This window comes from Lutra lutra, chromosome 1 (assembly GCF_902655055.1).
Source record: "Lutra lutra chromosome 1, mLutLut1.2, whole genome shotgun sequence".
NCBI classification, from domain to species: domain Eukaryota; kingdom Metazoa; phylum Chordata; class Mammalia; order Carnivora; family Mustelidae; genus Lutra; species Lutra lutra.
In genome coordinates, this window is record NC_062278.1 from 69,649,607 (window position 1) to 69,674,002 (window position 24,396).

General features: G+C 36.9%; 1 protein-coding gene across 6 annotated transcripts in view; it reads right to left on the minus strand.

Annotated features, from left to right (window-relative positions):
• The window catches only part of TFDP2 (transcription factor Dp-2), a 202,032-nt gene that overhangs the window by 137,389 nt on the left and 40,247 nt on the right, over positions 1 to 24,396 (minus strand). For 4 of the 6 annotated variants that reach the window (XM_047726713.1, XM_047726703.1, XM_047726692.1 and 1 more), the window contains exons 2-3: positions 9,155 to 9,252; positions 870 to 936 (exon numbers count right to left, since the gene is read on the minus strand). The exons of 1 other annotated variant lie outside the window; for it this stretch is intronic. In XM_047726713.1, coding sequence (XP_047582669.1) covers positions 870 to 936; positions 9,155 to 9,169 — 82 coding nt within the window. In that variant the 5' untranslated portion in view covers positions 9,170 to 9,252. Of the gene's footprint in view, positions 1 to 869; positions 937 to 9,154; positions 9,253 to 24,396 lie in introns of those variants that run through there. One more of the 6 variants, XM_047726719.1, reaches the window with a different exon arrangement.

The window sequence follows — 24,396 nt, forward strand, 5'->3', positions numbered from 1 at the left end:
TGTTAAAAGATACATACAGCAAGATACAGGCAGAGTCCTGCATAAATTATTGTGCTGTTAGGTCAGATTTCTGATACAAGCAATCCTTCAGTAAACCATATATTAGATATAGGAACTTTATATATATTCATTCATTCATACTCTACTTCATTACAAGTTAAACCACTAGGAAGTAAGGCTATCAAGCAAGAAAATCAAGAAAAACTGGCTTGAACAGTTAGTTTCAATCATAAGAGGGTCATTAATCAAAGGTGGTCTTAAGGGCACCTGAGTGGCTCAGTTGTTTAAGCATCTAACTCTTGATTCAGTTTAGGTTATGATCTCAGGGTTGTGAGATCAAGCCCCGAGTTGGGTTCTCCCTTTCCCCTCCTAAGCCTCCCTCTCTTTCACCTGGGCTCTCTCTCTCTAAAAAAAAAATAAAATAAAATAAAAAACGGTGGTCTTAGAGACCTCTTAGGAAAGAGATGGAGAAAAGTGACACAAATATCACATACACTCTCAGGAGTGCCTGGGTGGCTCAGTTGGTGAAGTGTCTGCCTTCGGCTCAGGTCATGATCTCAAGGTCCTGAGATTAAGCCCCATATAGGGCTCCAGGCTCAGCGGGGAGCCTGCTTCTTCCTCCCTTTCTGCCCCTTCCCCTGCTCTTGCTCTCTCTCAAACAAAATCTTAAAAAAAAAAAGCACCACACACAATCTCTCTCCCCTCATTCTCTCCCTCTCTCCCCCGACCTTTCATATGATACAAGTTATTTAGTATATGATAACATAACACGGTCATATTATATAATTATTATACATAAAGTAATACACGTAACTGCATATTTTATAAAACTAACTCAATGCAGAAAATTTCTAGTCATCTGTCCTTACCTTTTGTTGGACTGAGATTCTGGTCTATAAATCCTCTCAGTTCTGCATTTGTAGAAGTCAAACCAACCTGAATAAAACAGTTTTTAAAAATTAAAAACAGGATCTTATGTATTAAGTGGTCATTTAATAACCTATTTTACACTTTCTACTGAAGAACCATGTCAAATAATATAGACAGCCACATAAAAATGAATTAACCATACCATCGATACCAGAATTAAAAAGGAAATGTTGCTTAAAATGGGAAAAACAGAAACTGTCCAGATTAAGATGAAAATTAATGAACTAATGTCACTAGTGAACAGAACTGAAATCTACAGATTTTACTGATGGTTTTTTTTGGAAAGCAAGTAATGTGGCATTCCTTAAGTTGCCAACAAATACACCACAATTCCGCCTTCACGCTGCCCTGAATTTTTACTGTTCATAATCACTACCTATAGTGCTTTTTAACATTATGATATGTAATGGATCAGATAAAGACCATTAATACCACACAGTAAAGGTGAGGTCTACTGGTCTCAAATCCAGCTGCCTGGGCTCATACTCTGGCTCATCAAGACTACTATGTGTGTGGTCATGGTAAAGTCACACAAGTTTTCTACTTCTCAGTCCCTTCAACTGTAAACTGAAGGATGCTAGAAGTGCTTACCAGTTTAGATGCTTACCAGTTTAGGTTATTAGAAAGACTGAGATAGTTCATGTAAAGCATCTAGCACAGTGTATGGCACACAGTGCTCAATCATAGTAACCTTCTTAACTTTTTTTTTTTTAAAGATTTCATTTATTCATTTGACAGAGAGAGATCACAAGTAGGCAGAGAGGCAGGCAGAGAGAGGGGGGGAAGCAGGCTCCCCGCCGAGCAGAGAGCCTGATGCGGGGCTCGATCCCAGAACCCTGGGATCATGACCCGAGCCGAAGGCAGAGGCTTTAACCCACTCAGCCACCCAGGTGCCCCAAACCTTCTTAACTATTAATATGATACCTGCAGATTATCTATAGCAAGTGTGTTTATAAATTCACCTTTAGACAATTTATTTCATTTAATGTGACAGCCACTGGACTTCTTGGAATCACAGAACTAAATACGGTAGTATCATCAGAATTTTAAAAACTTATTACAGAGCTAGGAGGAAAAAAATTCTCCATTTTTGAAAACTTGACATAAACAAGATTCCAATAAATGATTCTATTATTACTATTATGTTATTGTTTTAATCCATATAGATTTGTCATTTTCAAACATCAGTGCTAACTTGGTACCTCAAACATCCTTTCAAAGTACTAGCACATTAAAAATATTTTAAAGAACACAAAGCTTTATAACTTTGTATCTGTGCACTTAATGTTATTTTTAAACTACCCACTGCATTAGCAACATATATTGTTCAAGGGCACTCATTTGATACTTTACAATTTCATAATGTAAGAGCTAATTATTTCATTATTTAGTAATTCAAATGCACTACTAATAGCTGTTTCTTTTTGTCAAGAGATATATTACCAGAAATATTTCTACATATCATTCACATCATGGAAAAGTAATTCTGATGCAAACCTATCTCTAGCATCTAATACTAAATTTTTATGACAACAGTTGAGTGGAAGACATCTAAAATGCACCTTCTCAATTCTATGTAATTAATGGTGCAGATACTTATTTCTATCTAGCTTCTTATAAGTATGCTATTAGAAATAAACCCTTTGCAATAAAATTTGTAACAAATTACTACTACATGAATCTCTAGAAATGCTCACAAATATTAATGTTAAGTGTTCAATTTGTAGGGCGCCTGGGTGGCTCAGTTGGTTAAGCACCTGCCTTCGGCTCAGATCATGATCCCAGGATCCTGGGATCAACTCCCACATCAGGCTCCCTGCTCAGTGGGGAGCCTTCTTCTTCCACCCCCTCTGCCTGCTGCTCCCTCTGCTTGTGCTTTCTCTCTCTCTCTCAAATAAATAAATAAAATATTTCTTAAAAAAGTGTTCAAGTTGTAAATGCCAAGAGTTTACTGTGGCGTCATTAACATGCCTCTCTTGAAAAAAAAAAAAAAACTTTTCTGCTAAAAAAGACAGAACTTTCATTAGTGTTCTACTGTAAAAAGTAAGCAAAGACAGCATTTAACAGTCTATGCTTAATATAATGTGATCATTTAATACACATATTACAATAATTTCAAAAGCATCAGTTTACATCTTTTTGTTATTATACTAAGATAACGGCAAAAACCTCAACTGAAACCACATATTCACAGCAGAGACTTCACAGTAACTGGGTTACTGTTATGTTTAAACACCTGCTCTTAATGGCCAACTTCTGCAGAGTGAAGCAGAGAATGAATCTGGAAACTTTTTAAGCAGCAGTACATCTGCATCTTAAAAACTAACAAATTATATCCTAAAAAGATAAAGGTCAATTATGAGTCAATCAATACTCCATGCTAATTTTGGTCTAATAGACAAGGGGAGGTATTTGTATTCAGAGATTATATAAATACTACTAAAATTAAAATTTCAAAAATTTATTAATCTCTGCTTTTTCATAAACACTATAAAGACTCAAAGAAGATTATTTGAGAGCAGAAAAAGTTGGCTAGGAAAGGCATTTAAAAATAACTTTTCTTTCCTTATTCTATTTAAGAAGAATATAATAATAATAATGGTTCACAGAACAAAAGTAAAAGCTGAACTCATTTTATGTAAAATTTTTCACCTAATAAGGTCCTGAGAAAAGTTTTCTATCTGGATATTCAAACACTGTGCTGCATACTATAAACAGTCACTAAATGTCTGTAGAATAAAAAATATCCAAGCCCAATTTTCAGGGTTCAAACCTTATTTCCCATTAATAACATTATAATTTCACTAACATTCAACATTTTAAATTGGTGAAACTGAAAGAAAAGATTCAGTGTGAGATGATCTGTACACTGAGTTCAGCTCTGCCATCCACAAGCAAGGTGATCTTAGCAGTCACTGCAAATGGAGATGACAACACCTATGTGCATGACAAACTCAGAGAGCTCCTTAGATCAAATTAAATAATTACGTGAATATGATTTAGTGACAAAGCAATACCCACATGCGGGTTGTTATTCAGACGGTAATGACTTTAACTCTTCAACACTAACACAGACAATTCACAAAAGAGAGATGCAACTGAACACACAGAACACCAATGTGACCCAACTAGCTACTAGAGGGCGCCTGGGTGGCTCAGTTGGTTGGGCAACTGCCTTCGGCTCAGGTCATGATCCTGGAGATCTGGGATTGAGTGCTGCATCTGGCTCACTGCTCAGCCGGGTCTGCTTCTCCTTCTCCTACCGACCTCTCTCCTTGCATTCTCTCTCTCTCTCCCTCTCAAATAAATAAATAAAATCTTTAAAAAATATATTAACTAGTAACTAGTGAAATTAATAAACTCCATACCATTTTTTTGCTGATTACATTGGCAAGACTAAAAAGAAAATAAAGGGAAATGGCACTCTCATACACCACTGATGAATATATAAATGAGTGCAACCTTTCTGCAGTCAAATGCTCTGCCACTGAGCTATACCCCCAAGTGCAACCTTTCTGAAATGCAATTTAGCAACATGAAACAAAAGCCCCCCAAAGCACACACCCTTCAGCTTAGCAATTTCCTAAGACTTTGCTTTATGGAAATAATCCAATGAGTAAGTAAAAATAAACAAAAAGCTAAAAAGAAAAGGAAAAAAAAGAAAAAAGTGGAATTTACTTAATGGCCAGTATCAGGAAACTGATGTAAGTCCATACAGCAGATAACATAAAACAGTCATTTAAAATGATGTTGCAGAGATATTAAGAAAAGACATTTATCATCAAGATTAAACTAAATAATGGTTACAAAACAGTATGACCTCATTTTTATTCAAAATATTTGTACACATTTTGTTATACACACACACACACACACACACACACACACACACACACACACACATTTGTATATATATCAAATGTCTTCCTAGGCAAAATTCTGCTTATAGTCTCTAGGCTAGTTTCTTTACCTGTATTCTCTAATTTTTCTGTAATGAGCATCATGGCTTACATATTATTTAAAAGATTCTTTGATGAGGCAAAAAATACACATCATATTACCTTTCAAATCCTTTATTGTATACTGAATAAGCTTAAGTCAGGACACACCTGCATTTGTGGTCATGAAGAGTATCAGTGAATATTAGATACAATTTAACAACAATTTTTTTTTAAAGATTTAATTTATTTATTTAACAGAGAGAGAGAGAGATTACAAGTAGGATTACAAGTAGGCAGAGCAGCAGGCAGAGACGGGAGGAAGCAGACTCCCTGCCGAGCAGAGAGCCCAATGCGGGGCTCAATCCCAGGACCCTGAGACCATGACCTGAGCCAAAGGCAGAGGCTTAACCCACTGAGCCACCCAGGTGCCCCATTTAACAACAATTTTATCCCAGAAACAATGACTATATTGCCAGCTCTACAGACTTTCCTTTTTGCAAAACGATCCATCCCACAATCCACGTAGTTCCAGTATGACTGTTAATCTTTGAGCCTCAACTGTTGCCATGTCAGCAGAAGTAGACCCATGACTCAGACTTGGCCCACTTCTTTCTCCACATCGGCTTGTCTAAGCATCTGGATCAAGCAGGGTCAACCAAAAGAACTTGAAATGTAAGCGCTAAAAGGGAAAAGTTTCTTGTTTTTTGAAGTAAGAATTATAAAGACAACATACAGTATTCTGCCATCATATAGAGCCAAGAGATGGAAAAAGGGAGACAGATCCCTGACATCATCATTTGGTTCTCCTGTAACCAGATGTGTTTGAAGCCAGAGTACCACAGACTTTGCAGTTGTGTGAATCAATACATTCCATGTTTTGCCTTAAGCTGTTTTAAGTAGGGTTTCTATCATTTGCAACCATGAGACCTACTATGGCATGGATTAGACAAAAATAACTCCTCACAAAAAACTGTTCTCATAAGAGATATGTAAAATGAGAAGCAGAAAATAAGGATGTAAATATCTGAATACGTGTTTAATGATAGCTCTGTAAGACCTGGGCAATCTCTTCCACATCTAAGAGTTACTTACTTCTCAGTGGCATGAGACACAATGGATCATTCCCTCCTCCTTAAAACACTTTCTTCACTTGGCTTCCAGATCATCAGGATAACACTACTTCCTTCCTTTCTGGTCATTCTTTGAGTCTCCTTTGCTGCTTCTCCTCCTCCCCAGATGCTGGAGAAACCCTGTGCTCAGACCTTGGGTCCTCAGGTATACTCTATCCATTCACATTCTATATAATCTCATGTAGTACCACTACTTGAAAATAATTTAATATGAAATGACTCCAAACGTCTGTATCCAATCCCAACCATTTCTCTGAGCTCCAGAGTCATTTATCAAGCTACCTAGCCAATATCTCTACCTGGTCATTTTTAGGTCTACCAACTTTAATAAGTTCAAAATGACTGTTGAGTTTGACACAAAATCTCACAGTTCCCCCAAGAGTTTTTCTTCTCGTTAAACAGCATAACTATTTATCCAGTTACACAAGCCAAATACTGAGAAGTCTTTTTTTAAATTTTCTCTTCCCCCATTCCTTATTACTCAATAACTCCTAACAGCTGTCCCTTCAAATACATCCTAGATCCAGCCACATTTCCCCATCTCCAATATCACTACCCCAGGCCAAATCACAATAGTTTGTTGTCTGAACTACTGAGGTAAGTGCCAAGTCTCTTGCTTCTACTATGCCTCTCTTCCATCTATTCACTCAGCAATCAGGACAAACTTTCTAAAATAGTAAGTCCAGTCACAGCTGACCAGCAAATCTCCAATGGCTTCTTACTGACGTTTTAAATACACCCCTATCACCCAGAATTTGAGGCTCCCCACGATCTGGCTCCTGCTTTCTTTCTGACTTCATCTACCACTTTTCCTTGCTTACTCTGTTCCACTTATAAACTGGTCATCTGGCTGTTCCTTGAACAACTGTACATTTTCCTGCCTCTACCTGGAATGTTCTTTTCCCAGGTACTCATAAGGCTGGCTTCCTCTTCTTGGATTGAGACTCAAGAACACTTCTATCTAAACATCATTTCCTTAAAGAGAATTCTTCTGAAAACTTAAGTTGAAAAACTCTCTCTCACTGCCATCATTCTCTCTCGCCTTCCCTGGCTTTACTTTTCATAAGATTTATCATTATCTGACATTAGGTATGTATTTATTGTCTTCTCTCAGTACAGACACTATAAGCCACAGGAAGGCAGGAGCCTAGAACAATATCAGGTAAATATACAGGGGGCGGGGAAGAGAATGAATTACTCATGGCACTGTGAAATAGTATAATCCTTTCAGTAGGTATCTTGATAAAACATATTAAAAGCCACTAAAATGTTCTTCTCTGTTGCAGAATGGCTAGTGAACTTGACTGGTTATTTTCAGACAGCCTATTTCAATTCTTTCCCACATGCGTCAGCTCAGCCCAATCTGAGGCTTGACCTCTTCATGTCCCTAACTCTAAGATATCAAGAGGATCAGCTCATCCCTCTCCCCCTAGGTTGCCATAGCAGAAAGAGAAACATGTTGCTCACTGTGTGATTTCTTCCAAATATACAAACAAAATAATGGGAGTATAATTACCACTCGTTCAAATGCTTTATGTTACTTTAGGGAAAATACTTTTAATATAGCAAATTGTACAAATGACTAGAAAGATGATATTTGATGCAAGGTAGATTTTAATCCAAAATATGCTTGCTATCTGAATGTTAACCAGCTTGTAGTTCAAGATAATTTTTACTTCCCTTTCTTCCTAAGGAGAGAAAAATCAAGATAATATTCTGCAAGAAAATTCCCAATACACAGACTAAAACTTTGCTTTTTCTTTTCCCCAAACAACACGTTAACAAATATACATATAACAACCTTAGATTAAGGCAGAGTACTCCTGATAATTTATCCTAACAAAATAATTTAATTAAGTGATAATGAAACAAAATCTGTATCTGCTTATAGCTGCTTAGAGCATGTCAAAAGCAAGGTTAATAATAGGAAAATAGAGATTAATCATGAAGGATTTTGTTTTTCATGTTATTCTTTAGATGTATAATGGGCAGTATTTGGAACTATCTGTCTGGCTGACAAGGAGACTTTTCACACAATAGAATGCTCGCTTCTCCTAGTCATAATTAGGTTAAACCACTAGTAGATATCGCACAGCAAAGGTCCACCCCAAGGAGTCTGAAATTGGAGCTGACATGGGCAGACAGATCTGTCAAGTTGTCTTCATCCTTTCCTTGGCACCTCTCTTTCTCTGAACGGGCTGGTTCTGTCACACGTATATTGAGAGGCTGCCTAGAGAACTAAGGAGCATGATTCGCAGAGAGGGACAGAGTATAAAGCAGATGCACACAGACAAGCAGAGATAATATATGGAGACTAAACACTGCTTCAATTTCTGGTACAATTCAAATTTTTGCACCCAGATCTTTCTGATGGCCCACTAAATTCTTACTCTTAAAGTCTCTGAGACATTCCTGTATCTTTATAATAAATTCCCTTTTTAAAGTAGCAAAGCTGATTTCTGTTATGTACAATCAAAGATTCCGACATCATAATGTGGGAACAGTAAAGCAATTATAAGTTATTTCCCTATATGTTGCAATATTTATTTTCTGGCATAGTCCATCACAGAACTGGAACAAAATCTACTGACACAGTCAGACAATAAGAAAATAACCTGAAAGGAAGCTGACTCAGAAACAGAAGCCTCGAGCAGAGGAAAGAAACTGAATAGCTTCTCCAAAACATCGAAAATCTAATGTCTCCTCAGGAATCATTTCATGGAAGACAGCTAAACCATATCTCAGTGTACATACTTCCTTGAGTAAGTCCACAAAAAAAAAAAAAAAAAAAAAAAATTGGGCCAAAGAAAACTGATTTTCTCAATAAGGCTAGTAAATCTCCAGCAAGTACCAAAACAAAGATTTATACAGTACCAAAAAAGGAGAGAGGTGGGGAACTTTCTAGAGAGAGAAATTTTGCAGCTGTTGAGGAGGTACAACTTGGCAGCAATTTACAAGAACGCTACTGTGCCCACTCAAGTGCTATATTCAACAGCATTGAAGTTCACTATCATTTTTTGCATAAACAAAGACAATTATAAACTAATGCTAGTAAACTGAACTTGAGTAATTAGAATAGTGAAGAAAAATGTGCATAGGAAAAAGTACAACTCATTTTAAAAATACTTACACTTAAAAATTTACAGTACTTACATTTTTTGCCGTCATGTCAAATTGTATTCGATTTAAAATTCTGTAAAGCCATTAAAAAAAAACCAACTTCATCTTCAATAATTCTTTAAAAGAACATCCTGTTAAAGGGGGAAAAAAGAGGGAATAGTTAATGTAATACTAATAATAGGCAACGTTTATGTCATATTAACCATGTGACATGCATTGTTAAGTGGATTATTTAAATTAATCCTCGCAAAAACACTCTGAGATATGTACCATTTTAATCCTCATTTTCCAAATAAAAATTGGGGCTTACAGAGTTTAAATATCCCATCAAATCAACTCAGCTAACAAGTGATAAAACCTGGGCTCTGAAATATCATACTATGTTCCTTTAGATAACACACTGAAAGAAACACCAGGGCTTCTTAAAGAAATAGCCAGTTCCGGGGTTGGGGAAAGAGATGTGCAAGATGAGACTAGAACATTTTATTGTATCTACATTAAGGAAGAGCTCAAAAAATGATGGAGACATATTAAAAGTATACAGGAGTCAGCTTAAAGGGCCTACAACTGCACAATTTGTAACAAGTGGGCACCAAAGTATACACTGATAATAACAGATTATAATAGACTATAAACTCTTTGAATAAAATAACAATCCAGGACTTCATACTGATAGAAACAAATAATGAGGAAGAAGGGAAAGCTCTTCTCTGCAATTATTATACCAAATAGTAAATATAAATGAATGATGGAATGAGAAAACCACCAATTTATAAACATCATAATAATACCTGATTAGACAAGGATTATCATAGATACTAAAACTTTAGTGGGTGAAAAGTTGGTAAGAAACAGGATATTTACATAGTCTTGAAATATCACGCCACAAAATACTTATTCATTCAAATTTTACAGTGAAGAAACCTGGCCCCACGTAGCTAAAGTGATCAAACCTACCAAATGACCACTAACAATGACACAAACTAACATGCATCTCCACAAGTGCACTGAGATGGATAGAATACCACTTCTGAGATACTTCTACCCAAAGCATAATCTAATTCATGAGGAAATAGCAGAGATATTTATTTTAAGATTTTATTTATTTATTTGACAGAGAGAAATCACAAGTAGGCAGAGAGGCAGGCAGAGAGAGAGGAGGAAGCAGGCTCCCTGCTGAGCAGAAAGCCCGATGTGGGGCTCGAACCCAGGACCTGGGATCATGACCTGAGCCTAAGGCAGCGGCTTAACCCACTGAGCCACCCAGGCGCCCCTAGCAGAGATATTTAAATTGAGGGGCATTCTATAAAATAATGAACTGAACTTCTTAAAAATTTTTGTGTCATGAGAAAAAAGGAACCTAACAACCATTCCAGGCTTAAAAAGACAAAAGTCACATAAAAATTAAACTCAACACAGGATCCTCAACTGGACTCTGGACCAGAGAAAATAACTCTTGTGAAGACCATTATCATGGCAAATGGAAAAACTGAAATATGGTCCACAGACTAGATAATAGTATTATTTCAGCGTTTCATTTCCTGCATTGATCAGTTGTGGGTTTTTTAAGTGAGTGTTCCTGTTTTTAGAAAAAGTACACCAAAATATTTAGAAGTGAAGAGGTATAACAATAGCAATGATGAAATGCTATCATCGAATGATGAAAAAATATATAATCTATATATAGAAAGTGGGAATGAGGGGCGCCTGGGTGGCTTAGTGCATTAAAGCCTCTGCCTTAAGCTCGGGTCATGATCCCAGAGTCCTGGAATCGAGCCCCGCACTGGGCTCTCTGCTAAGCAGGGAGCCTGCTTCCCCTCCTCTCTCTCTGCCTGCCTCTGTCTACTTGTGATCTCTGTCAAATAAATAAACAAAATCTTAAAAAAAAAAAAAAAGAAGAAAGTGGGAATGATAAACCAAGTATGGCAAAATGTCAACAATTGATAATCTGGGTAAAGGGTATTCAGGAGTTCTATGTCCTATTTTTACAACTTTTTTCTTATTTTACATTGTTTCAAAATTAAAGATTTAATAAGGCATTTAAGGGGAAGGAAAAAATAAAACTTAATTTTGAAAAGATCATAAACAATATGGCTTCAAGAAATGGAGGCTCCAACTGTCTGCCTCATATACTAGAATCCAAATCTACAAGTAAAACTTTGTGGATGGATGGGGCGCCTAGGTGGCTCAGTGGGTTAGGCCGCTGCCTTCGGCTCGGGTCATGATCCCAGGGTCCTGGGATCGAGCCCCGCATCGGGCTCTCTGCTCAGCGGGGAGCCTGCTTCCCTCTCTCTCTCTCTCTCTGCCTACTTGTGATCTCTGTCAAATAAATAAATGAATAAAATCTTTAAAAAAAACTTTGTGGATGGAAAAAAAGGCATTTTTACTTTTTAATAAAACGCCAAATTTACAAATTTTCAGGGTGCCTGGGTGGCTCAGTCAGTTAAGCATCGGACTTCAGTTCAGATCATGATCTCAAGGTCATGTGATGGAGCCCTGAGTTGGGCTCCCCCCTCAACAGGGAGTCTGCCCCTCTCCCTCTGCCCACCCCCCAAAGCTCATGTAGGCACGCGTGCTCTCTCTCTTTCAAAAACAAATAAATCTTAAAAAAAAAAAAAACCCCAAACCTAATAAATTACAATATTTCAATGATAAAACATAAATTAAAAAATCCCAAGTAAGACCTGGACTACTATTATGATTTTCACTGCCCCACGATAGCTGTAGATTTGTTCACAATGTCTCTCATGATCTAATATGAAAATTAAGTTCCTATGCTAGAAATGTTTCACATTCATCAACTATTTGTTATTTTCTATTCAGTATTAAAAAATCAGATAAATAATAAAGCACAAGTTCCTGACATCCCATTCACTAAACTACCTAACAGAGGCAATATTATACAGATTATGGTCTCTGACCACAATACAACTAAGTTAGGAATCAGCCATCTTAAATAAAGAGTTAAAAATCATATATTTAAAAAATAAAACTATATTATTGCTCAAACAACCCATGAGTTAAAGAAATCTGAAATATTTAGAACTGAATGACAATGAAAATAGCAGTAAAGAATAACAGAATATTAAGAATGGAATGATAGTGAAAATAATAAAACTGGCTGGCTTAGTTGGAAGACAATGCACAACGCTTGATCGCGGGGGTTATGATTTTGAGTCCAATGTTGGGTGTAGAGATTACTCAAAAATAAGTAACAAATAAACTTTAAAAAAGGATAGAAAATAATAAAACTTGCAAAGTGCAGGTGAAGTAGTACTTAGAAGTAAATTTATATTTCTCTTCATTCATGATGCAATCAACTTAAAAGCTTAAAAAAGATCAGTGGGAACTCCAAGATACAAGAGAGGAACAAGAATTGATTATTTAAATAGAAAAAAAAATAAAATAACAGTTGATTCTAAGTGTCCTGATTGAAGCAGGCATCTAATAAATAAAGCAACAGTGTTAGCAGAGTGAAAAATGCATGGATTTTTAAAGTTAGGCTCAATCTCAGCTTTGACACTTATTAGCTGTGTGACCCAGAACAAGTGACTCAACCACTTTGAGTTTCAGTGTCCTCATCTGAAAAAAAGGTATACTGAGTTTTTCAACCTTGTTAGCAGTAAATTACATACAATCTGCTTAAATGAAAATCTTCAGATCCAAGTCAATGTGACAAATGCCCTACAGTTCACACATAAACACCAAACACTCCTGAACACAAAAAATTCAATTTTAGATATTTCTAAGAGTACCTTCTGACCTCTGAAAATGTAGTTCTAACAAAAAACAATGAAGTGTTTTCCATCAAAGTCCCTGTCAAATTTTAACCCGCTGAGCCACCCAGGCACCCGAGTCCCTGTCAAATTTTAGAAACCTACTGTATCTAAGGCAGATATGTTTTGCCTACCCAGTATCTTATCTTCTTCTTCCTTAGGAGAAGTTGAAGGTGGCAATGTGCTCAACTTAAAAAAAAAAGTACTACATTCTCAGTCTCCCTTTCGGATGTACTGACCATAGGATATAATTCTAGTCAATGAAATATAAGCAGACATCATTGGGCTGGTGTACCAGATTCAGCTAGTAAATGCCCTTTTACCCTTCTCCCCATTTCTTCACTCCAAAATATAGTTGTTATGGTTAAAGTGGCTTGTCTCCATACCTCTGCTTCATTACAATATTCAGTATTCAATACAGTATTCTATCTCCTAATGGCTGGGCTTCCAGGTGACACTGTGATATTTACCCAAATTAAAAAAAAAAAAAATTAACAGACTGTTACTATTTCAGCACACAATAGCAAGTGGTGACCAATAAAATACTGCTTAGGCACGTTAATGAGCTACATTAACAAACTTAATTTTGCTTAGTATTCTTTGTATCCTTTCACCAGAGCGAAGTACAAATTAAGAACCTCTAAATGTTACCTAAATAATAAATGCTTGAAATGATAAAATGTTTGGCATGGATTTCTTGAGTAAATATCTGTGCCTCAATTTCTCCCATCTGCAAAAATAGTAACAAATAGTGCATCTATTTGAGTCAAAACATAAAAAATTATTAGGACACTGCCTAGCAGAGTATAAGCCCACAGTGTTAGGGTTTAAAAAAGCAGTTTGCTGTTTTTCATGACAAATTAAGGTTTCTTCTTCCAAAATAAGTAATACTTAATTCACATGTAGTAGAAGTAAAAAAATACCACACTATAAATCTAGTTTTAAAAGGAAATAAATTGGGGCGCCTGGGTGGCTCAGTTGGTTAAGCGACTGCCTTCGGCTCAGGTCATGATCCTGGAGTCCTGGGATCGAGTCCCGCATCGGGCTCCCTGCTCGGCAGGGAGTCTGCTTCTCCCGCTGACCTCTCTCTCTCTCAAATAAATAAATAAAATCTTTAAGAAAGGGGCGCCTGGGTGGCTCAGTGGGTTAAGCCACTGCCTTCGGCTCAGGTCATGATCTCAGGGTCCTGGGATCGAGTCCCGCATCGGGCTCTCTGCTCGGCAGGGAGCCTGCTTCCCTCTCTCTCTCTGCCTGCCTCTCTGTCTACTTGTGATCTCTCTCTGTCAAATAAATAAATAAAATCTTAGAAAAAAAAATCTTTAAGAAAAAAAATAAAAAATAAATAAAAGGAAATAAATTGTTTAATTATGGTTAGAAAAACTTTTCTAAAATTAACAGAAGTAAGCAATAACTTTAGTCATTAATTTATTTATCCAGCAAGCACTGAACACCCACTATGTGCAAGGCATTCATCTAGGCACTGAAGACATCCTAGCAGATCAGAGAAACAGCAAGCATAAACTTTCAAAGATAATTTAAATTATGTAAAATTACTGGGGCACCTGGATAGCTCAGTTGGTTAAGTGCCTGCCTTAGGCCCAAGGTCATGATCTGGAGACCCCAGATTGAGCCCCACTTCGTCAGACTCCCTGCTCAACAAGGAGTCTGCTTCTTCCTCTGCCCCTACCCTGTTACTGGTTCCTCTCTCTCTCAAACAAATAAAAATCTTTTTTAAAAAATTATGTAAAAATACATTAAGATAAATGTTATAAAAAGAAATGGGATTATGACAGAGATCTGCCTCATTCAATTAAAAATGAAGTACTGGATTTGAGTGAGAGTTTATAACCTTTAGTTTAGAAATACACATTTCTAAGTATTTTTAAAACTTTTGCTTTTTTTTAAACATCATTTCTAATCTAAAAATTATTTGTAACATATGACTTAAAACCCAAGTGCCCAGAAAGTAAATAAACATGGCACTGGTGATTCTCAATGATAAACCAGTCATGTGCACTGATGCATTATGTTTTATCCAGGCTCAACAATCGTACACTTTTTCCTGTCACCAAGCTCTTCAGTTAGTTAAAAAATAAGTCGGATTTCTTCTTCCAGTTTCATGAACACATTATGTCAAGCTCAAAAAGTCAATCTTTGTGACCTCGCCATCTGCCATGATCTCTTGTCAGTTTCAGACAATGCAACTCCCACAGATGGTCTCAAAATGCAAGAAGCCCTTTTCCTTTCCAATCACAATTTAGCAGCTCTGGCCACAAAGCCTTTTAAAATGGTAAAAATGGTACAATGGTAATCAAAATACAGAGAAGAAATAATTATGGATAAATTTGTAGAATTCACATCATCTGAATTACGGTATGTAGACTTTCTATCACTGCTGAAAAAGAGGCTATGAAAAATTACATTTCAGCAAAGGCAGCATATTTAAACGAAAACATTACTAATTTTAAAAACATACCCATGTGTCAAGGTCTGGAAAATACACAAAACAATAAAATAAGAAAAAATATCAGCCATGGTCCCAGCTCTCAGAGGCAATTACAATAAGTTTTTGACATACCTTCCTTCAGTGTTCTCTTTCTGCACTCTAACTTCAGATAACTGGTATTAATGAGAAGATATTTTTCATAGTAAGTGATAGTGAGTAACTCTTAAGGGAAGAAGAAATCCAGGCACTCTCCTAAATGCTTCACATGCACGATCTCACATCATTCACACTACAACTCTATCAGGTAAATATTACTGGTCACATTTTACAGTTGACAAAATTGAGCTTTAGAGAGTTGAAGTAATTTGCCCGGTTAACCAACTGTGTAAATGGTAATGCCAGAATATCAACCTGGGATCTCAGACCAGTAGACATGTTCTTAAGCACTAATGCTTATTTACATAAAATATCAGACTTGAGAGAGATACAATACATAGATTCTCAAAACAGAACAAAATATGTAATTACTATTACAATATATCCATAAGAGGATAATTTACTATATCCAAAAAATCCTCCAAAATTTCATGTGGCACAGGTCACATACATATCTTTGGGTCAGATTTTAATCCTCTTTGGTTCTGTATTTTTAAAAATTATAATATTAAATCAAAATTTCTTTATTTTTAAGTATATAGTAAATTTCATTTTTCTTTTTATAGTTACATAATATTCCTTTACATAATACCATAATTTACTTTACTAGTCCCCTGCTGATGGACGTTTAGATTTCCTAAGTTTCCAAACTGGTGACAGTAACCATATTTTAATGACTCAATCCTTAATGTTTGACCTAGTCTCCTGACTACCTTTCCACCTCCGTGTTGATTCACTTCCCCATACCCTTCCCTAATCTAGTTCCCTGTCTTCTGCTGTCAGTTACTCAAAAACAGCCTCTTCCTGCCTTAGGGCCTCTGCACGTGCTGTTCCCTCAGCCTGGAATATTCACCACAGGTTAATTCCTCTTCCTTCAGATCTCCTCTCAGTGTCCCTTCTTCAGGGAAAACGGTCTCTCTCCTGATACTGAGACTAGGTCAGGGGTCTTTCTCTACTAATCCTCTCCTACCTTCTCCTTTAACTGCACACACTGGGTTGTCATTATCTATTTATTTGTGTGATTATCAGAATGTGGTCTATCTCTGCCAACTAAAGTATTAAGTTTCATTTAAGGACAGTGACCCCATCTGTTTACTATTTATACCAGTGTCTGGCACATGGTTGGAACTCAAGTGAAAATTGTTTGTTTTTTTTTTTTTTAAAGATTTTATTTATTTGTCAGAGAGAGAGAGAATGAGCACAGGCAGACAGAATGGCAGGCAGAGGCTGAGGGAGAAGCAGGCTCCCCGCTGAGCAAGGAGCCTGATGTGGGACTCGATCCCAGGGCGCCGGGATCATGACCTGAACTGAAGGCAGTTGCTTAACCAACTGAGCCACCCAGGCGTCCCGAAAATTGTTTGTTTTTAAGGCAATATTTACTTAATGAATTATAGACTCAATATTTTATTTTCATCTTTTAATAATATGATAATCTCATTGAAAAATGAGAGCAGAAAATGAAAAGACACAAACACATAACACATTCAAGCATTTGAAATGTCATTAAGCTATATAGCAGAACTGTGAGTGACAATTTCCTACCATGAACAAAAAGTCTTTTGGAGCCAGCATTGTATTTGTGTTTAATTTTTTAAAAAATTATAGTTGAGGGGCGCCTGGGTGGCTCAGTGGGTTGAAGCCTCTGCCTTCGGCTCAGGTCATGATCCCAGGGTCCTGGGATTGAGCCCCACATCGGGCTCTCTGCTCAGCAGGGAGCCTGCTTCTTCCTCTCTCTCTCTCTCTCTGCCTGCCTCTCTCCCTACTTGTGATCTCTGTCAAATAAATAAATAAAATCTTAAAAAAAATTATAGTTGAAATATTTATAATAGGGCATATTTCTTTGATTTCACTCATTTTTAAGGGGAAAACAAGAGTGGGCAAGAGTATGGGATGCCTGGGTGGCTCAGTCGGTTAAGCAGCTACCTTTGGCTCAGGTCATGATCTCAGTGTCCTGGGATCGAGTCCCACATCAGGCTCCTTTCTCAGCAGGGAGCCTGCTTCTTTCTCCCTCTGCCTTGCCTGCTACTCTGGCTGCCTGTGCTCTCTCCCTCCCTCTCTGATAAATAAATAAATTAAAAAAAAAAAAAAAAAAAAAAGAGTGGGCAAGAGTAAATTCTGAAAAACACCTTTACTGAAAGCTGCTCTCCCACAGAACCAGCAACATTTTACACTTCAAAAAAAAAAAAGCAAAAGAAAATTGCTTTTATGTCTATTGCTCACTTTTTTAAGTTGAAAAAATTTTCCAGATTTACTTAAGTTGAAAATTTTCTTCCAGAGTTACATAAGCCTTTACCCAGGACTCTGAACAATGATAAAACTGATTAATACTATAAGCAATCAATAACAACTTTTAATAGTCTTCTACAGATGTGCAGTGAATAATGAATAATGTTTCAGCACTACTCATTCACTTACATATTCAATAAATACTTACTGCCTGCTGAATGTCAAACATCAGGCTGAGCATTAAAAATATTATGAGAAACGATGACAGTCCCTGCCCTTGTGGAGCCTACATTTTCACTATGAGGGTAGCCAGTATACATGATTTTCATAATTACTTCATGACAATTACTGTTAAGGGTTACTACAGTAGATGAAAAAGATGAAAAGAAAGCATGTAAAATAAGGGACGGGACTCCAGTGGATTTAGAGAAGATTACTTTCAGGAAGTGAAATTTGTGCTGAGCTCAAAAAACTCAGTAAACCACTGGCAAAGAGAGAGGGTTCATCAAAGCCAGAAGGAGCAACCAGCTTAGAGGAAAGTTCATAGGAAGAAAAGCATATGGGAAGTTCCAGAAACTGAAGGAAGATCTAGAGACCTGAAAACAGGGCAAAAGGGAGGACTGCTAGGAGATGAGATGACAGCAGAGAGAAGAGAAGGTACACAATGAAATGTCATCATCAGATTTTTTTTCAAAAATTAGATTAGTGGGAAGCCTCAGAAAGATTTTAAGTAGGGAACCAAACCTCTGAACCAAAGGAGATACAAAATTAAATTATGTTCACCAAAGATTAAGTAAAAACTATCTGCATCCTAATTATTTAAAAACCAGCAATATCAGCTATATTCTAGAGTTCTTTAGTAACTGCAATGTTCACTCATTTCTTGGATACATCAGGTAAATTTATATTCATCATCTATAATCCATTTATCTAACAAACAACCTTACCCATTGAAACAAAACTCAAAGCATTTCTGGGTCCCCAGAAAAAAATCAGCTTTGACAAAACCCCTGGACTAGTCAGTAACTCAAGTCTTCAGGCCTTCCTTCATGTTATTAATTTTAATTAACATAAAATTCTTCGTAAATTTGCCTATCTTGACTTTTAGACTTCAAGACAGTTATACCCAGTAGAAAAGATGTGGTAATAAGAAACAAATGGGTGGGCGCCTGGGTGGCTCAGTGGGTTAAAGCCTCTGCCTTCGGCTCAGGTCATGATCCCAGGGTCCTAGAATCGAGTCCCCCATCGGGCTCTCTGCTCAGCAGGGAGTCTGCTTCCCTCTCTCCTCTCTCTCTCTCTGCCTGCCTCTCTGCCTACTTGTGATCTCTGTCAAATAAATAAATAAAATCTTTAAAAAAAAAAAAGAAACAAATGGGTTAGGCAGTGTTACAGATGGGAACATTAGCAAAATAATTCACATCTGACAGCTTAATACTAAAGAAAGATTAGACATACAATTACTCGTCACCACCTAAATTCACTGAAGTAAAATGACTCCTGACAAAATCCAGCTAATAACATGTTCCTTAGAAGTGCTTCTATAATAAAACCTAAGCAATATTTTTGTTTCAAACATTTCACAGATTATAACATTCTTGACTAGTTTTCTTACTTATTGAAAACAAAAATCTAAAAGAAAACTTCTTTCTCTCCTGACCAAAGAAACAATATTAGAAGATATCACATAAATTTAAGACAAAATCACATTTCAAATCCTGCCAAGACCTAACAGAAAGATTCTTTTACACGAAGCAGCAGAAGCCAAATTTTAAACCATTAATTTGCATGGATTAAATCACTTAGTTGCACATGTGCTCTTTAGCAAAGTTGCATTTCCAGATCAACACAGCTTTACATTAGTAATAAAAATGTTAAGACTTATCCCAACTTAACCCATCACAACAGGCAAGATGAGTTCTTAAAATATCATATGGGTAGTAATATAAACTTAGATAAAGTACTATACAAAGAACTCACAAGCATCAAATGTTCAATTTACCCAAGAGTCTAAGAAGAAGACAACATGGGAAGCAATCAAAAAGGAGCAGTGTGTTGTTGTGGGAATGCGAATTGGTGCAGCCACTTTGGAGAACAGTGTGGAGATTCCTTAAGAAATCAGAAATAGAGCTACCCTTGGACCCTGCAACTGCACTACTGGGTATTTACCCCAAAGATACAGTGAAAAGAAGAGCCATATGTACCCCAATGTTCATAGCAGCAATGGCCACAATCACCAAACTGTGGAAAGAGCCAAGATGCCCTTCAACAGATGAATGATAAAGAAGATATGGTCCATATATACAATGGAATATTATGCCTCCATCAGAAAGGATGAATACCCAACTTCTGTATCAACATGGAACGGACTGGAGGAGATTATGCTGAGTGAAATAAGTCAAGCAGAGAGAGTCAATTATCATATGGTTTCACTTACTTGTGGAGCATAAGGAATAACATGGAGGACATTAGGGGAAGGAAAGGAAAAATGAATTGGGGGAAATCAGAGGGGGAGACAAACCATGAGAGCCTGTGGACTCTGAGAAACAAACTGAGGGTTTTGGAGGAAAGTGGGGTGGGGGCTTAGGTGAGCCTGTTGGTAGGTATTAAGGAGGGCACATATTGCATGGAGCACTGGGTGTGAAACATAAACAATGAATCTTGGAACACTGAAAAAAATTAATTTTTTTTTTTAAAAAAGGAGCACTGTTTTTACTGGATCATGTCAATCTTCCTTAAATTAATTTAATTTATAAGTTTCACATCTTAAAAATGTTGAATCCCCTTATCTAAGAATATTGTATATACTTCCACTAATCAAATCTGCTTTATGCCCTTGAGAGATATCTAAATTATTCCTTATATAGGTGTTATGGGTTGAACTGTGTCTCCCCAAAAGATAAGTTCAAGTTCTAACCCCTGATACCTATGAGTGTGACCTTATTTAGAAATACGGTCTCCGCAAATGAAATCAAGTTAGGATGAGATCATACTGAAATTAGGATAAGCCATAACCCAATATGACTGGTGTTCTTCGGAACAGGAGAAATGACAAAGAGAAGTTAGCTATGCAGAGATGAAGGTACAGACTGGAGTTATACTGCCACAAATCAAGAAACACAAGGAGCTACCAGAAGCTGAAAGAGGCAACGAAAGATCCTCTCTCAAAGCTTCAAAGGAAGGACGGTCCTGCCAACTCTTTGATTTTGGACTTCAAGCTTAGAACAGTGAGAGAATAACTTTCTGTTGTTTTAAGCCACCTACTGTGTGATACTTTTTTATGGCAGCTGTAGGAAACTAACACACTAGGTTTTATACATGTCTTGTTATAACTATTCCCAGGTTTTGGTGTTGTTTTAGCTTAACAGGTTCTTTTCCTGTCATACGTGGAATTCTCCATTGTAGCTTCCAACCTGTTTATACGTAATAAAGTTACAGATTTCCATTTGCTAATTTTATAATCTCACTACAGAACTGAATTTTTTACCATCTGTAGTTTTTCAGTTGACTCTTGCATTTTTCAGGTATAAAATTATATGAAAATAGGGATTGTCGGATCTTTCAAGTTCATAGAACAATGAATGTAGCCTGATCACAAATCTCTCTTTCAACCTCCCAAAACAGATATAAAATAAACAAGGAGAATAAATAAAACTACACAGGACCCACGACTTCAACATTATCATTCCTAGGAAACAGAGATTACAGCAATTTTCAAATTACCTGTAAGTAAAGGAAAACAAATAATTCCCAAGGAAATCCCATTGCCTGCCTACTGTAAGCCTAGGGATGCAGAGAGGGAAAGGAGGGAGGCTAAAAAGACTCCATGAAAAAGGGCACAGGGGTACAAGGAACTCAGAGAGGAAGCATAGACAGGACTACCCCAGAGAAACAGTAAAACAGTAAAGGTAAAACTACTGAACACAAGGTTAGAACTTAATAGTTCACAGCCCTAGTGATGTGAAAGTATCTAGAAACAGCTGAACCACCAGTGGCTGCCTCTGAAGAACGGAGCTTGTGGCAGTGAGTCAGGTACACAGATAGAAAAGATGGAAGCTCTTGCAGCAAGGCAGTTAACATAAAAAAAGGTAATTAAAGAGAGGAATTATACAGCCTACAGAAACGAAACAGAAACAAGACACACCAACCTTTCCTCCACCCCTTTCCCTCACCTTATATGAACTCATAAATTCATATAAGGAACTGAATAGAGGAGGGAAGAGTGATAGAAGAACTCTCTAAAACTCTAAAACTTTGTCCACAGAATGCAGAGACACAAGAACAAAAGCAAACGATATGCATACAAAAGTATTGCAAAAATCAGAAAAATACAAATGGAGGGTTTTCTATTGATAGTTTTCCTCTCCAAAAATGAACCATGGGGCCGGGGAAAACTAACACTCACTTCATATTGAATTAAATACTCTCAAACAAAAATTTGCAGAAAAAAACCTTAAGTCAGAAAGACAAAAACAAAGAATAAAAATGGACCAAAAAAAGAGAAAGAAATTAAATAGAGCTGATTGAATGCCATAAAGAAATGGAAGAAACAGGGCACCTAGGTGGTTCAGCTCAGTTGGATAGGTGTCTGACTCTTGGTTTTGGCTCAGGTCGTGATCTTAGGGTCATGAGATCGAGCCCCATGTTGGGCTCCATGCTCAGCAGGTAGTCTGCTTGAGATCCTTTCCCTCCTTCCTCTGTTCTCTCCCTGCTTGTGCTCTCTTTCTCTAAAATAAATAAATCTTAAAAAAAAAAAAAAAAGAAAGAAACAGAATAAAAGACCAAATCATGTAAGAAATGAAAAACTAAATGAGAGGGGCGCCTGGGTGGCTCAGTAGGTTAAAGCCTCTGCCTTCGGATCAGGTCATGATCTCAGAGTCCTGGGATCGAGCCCCACGTCAGGTTCTCTGCTCCGCAGGGAGCCTGCTTCCTCCTCTCTCTCTGCCTGCCTCTCTGCCTACTTGTAATCTCTGTCTGTCAAATAAATAAATAAAATCTTAAAAAAAATTAAAAAAAAAAGAAAAACTAAATGAGATAAAGCACATGAGAACTTTTATTTTTTTTATTAACATATAATGTATTATTTGCCCCAGGGGTACAGGTCTGTGAATCGTCAGGCTTACACACTTCACAGCACTCACCACAGCACATACCCTCCCCAATGTCCATAACCCAATCACCCTCTCCATAATTTTTTTAAAGATTTATTTATTATTTACTTGAAAGAGAGAGAGAGCCTGCGTGCTCCTGGCAGGAGCCAGAGGGGCAGAAGGAGAGAGAATCTGAAGCTGAGTTAGTGCTGACTGCAGAGCCAGACGTGGTGCTTGATCTCAGGACTCTGAGACCATGACCTAAGACAAAACCAAAAGTCGGACATTTAACTGACTGAGTCACCCAGGCACCCTGAGAGAGAATAGATTTTAATGAAAACACAATAAAGGATGGTGAAGAAAAGGAGGAAAATGATAAAGAGAATGAAAATGACATAAAGAAGCAAAAGGGTCAGAGAGAAACTGGCTGAAATGGGTAACGGGAAAGGAACATTAGTATTATTCGTGCCCCTAATGAAGAAAATCAAAACAATGGAACAGCACTAATATTAAAATTATAAGGAAACTTCCCAGAAATAAAAGGGCTGAATCTACATGTTAAAAAGGCCTACCAGATGCTTAAGAAAACTGACCCAGAATGATTGTGACGCATATCCCAGTAAAACTGCTTGAGGACAAAAAAAAAAAAAAAACCAAAAAACAAAACTTCAGGGCTTCCAGGCAAACAGAAAAAACAATTCACAAAGGTAAAGGTAAAGGTAAAGGTAAGGAATTAGACTAGCATCAGATTTCTCAAAAACATATAGAGCAAGATAATAGTAGAACAGTATTTTTAAGAAACTTCAGGAAAGAAAATATAAACCAAGGATATTATATCCTGCTAAGCTGTGTACTTCAAGTTTCCAGAACATCAAAAAAAAAAAAAACAGTTTTGGGGGTATGCTCCTTGACGATGGTCTTGGGAATGATTTTTTTTTTTTTAACTTGACACCAAAGGCAAAGGGAACAAAAGCAAACATGAACAAGTGGGACTATATCAAACTAAAAAGCTCTGCACAGCAAAAGAAGCCATCAACAAAATGAAAAGCCAACCTACTAAGTGGGAGAAAATATTTGAAAACTATACATATGATAAAGGGTTAATATCCAAAATATATTAAAAAATCATACAGCTCAAAAGCAAAAACTATCTGATTTTAAAATGGGAAGAGGAACTAAATAGACATTTTTCCAATGAAGACATACAGATGGTCAACAGATACATGAAAAGCTGCTCAACATCACTAATCAGCAGGGAAATGCAAATCAAAACCTCGAGAGATCACCTCACAACAGTCAGAAAGACTGTCCTCAAAGAGACAAGAGATGAGTGCTGGCATGAATGTGGAGAAAAGGGAACCCCTGTGCACTGTTGGTGGGAATGTAAATTGGTGCAGCCACTATGGAAAACAGTATGGCAGTTCCTCAAAAAATTAAAATTAGAACTACCATATGATCCAGCAATCTCACTTCTGGATATATATCCAAAGGAAATTAAATCACTAAAATCATTATCTCAAACAAGTATCTGAGGCTGATGTTCACTACAGCATTATTTACAATAACCAAGACATGGAAACAATC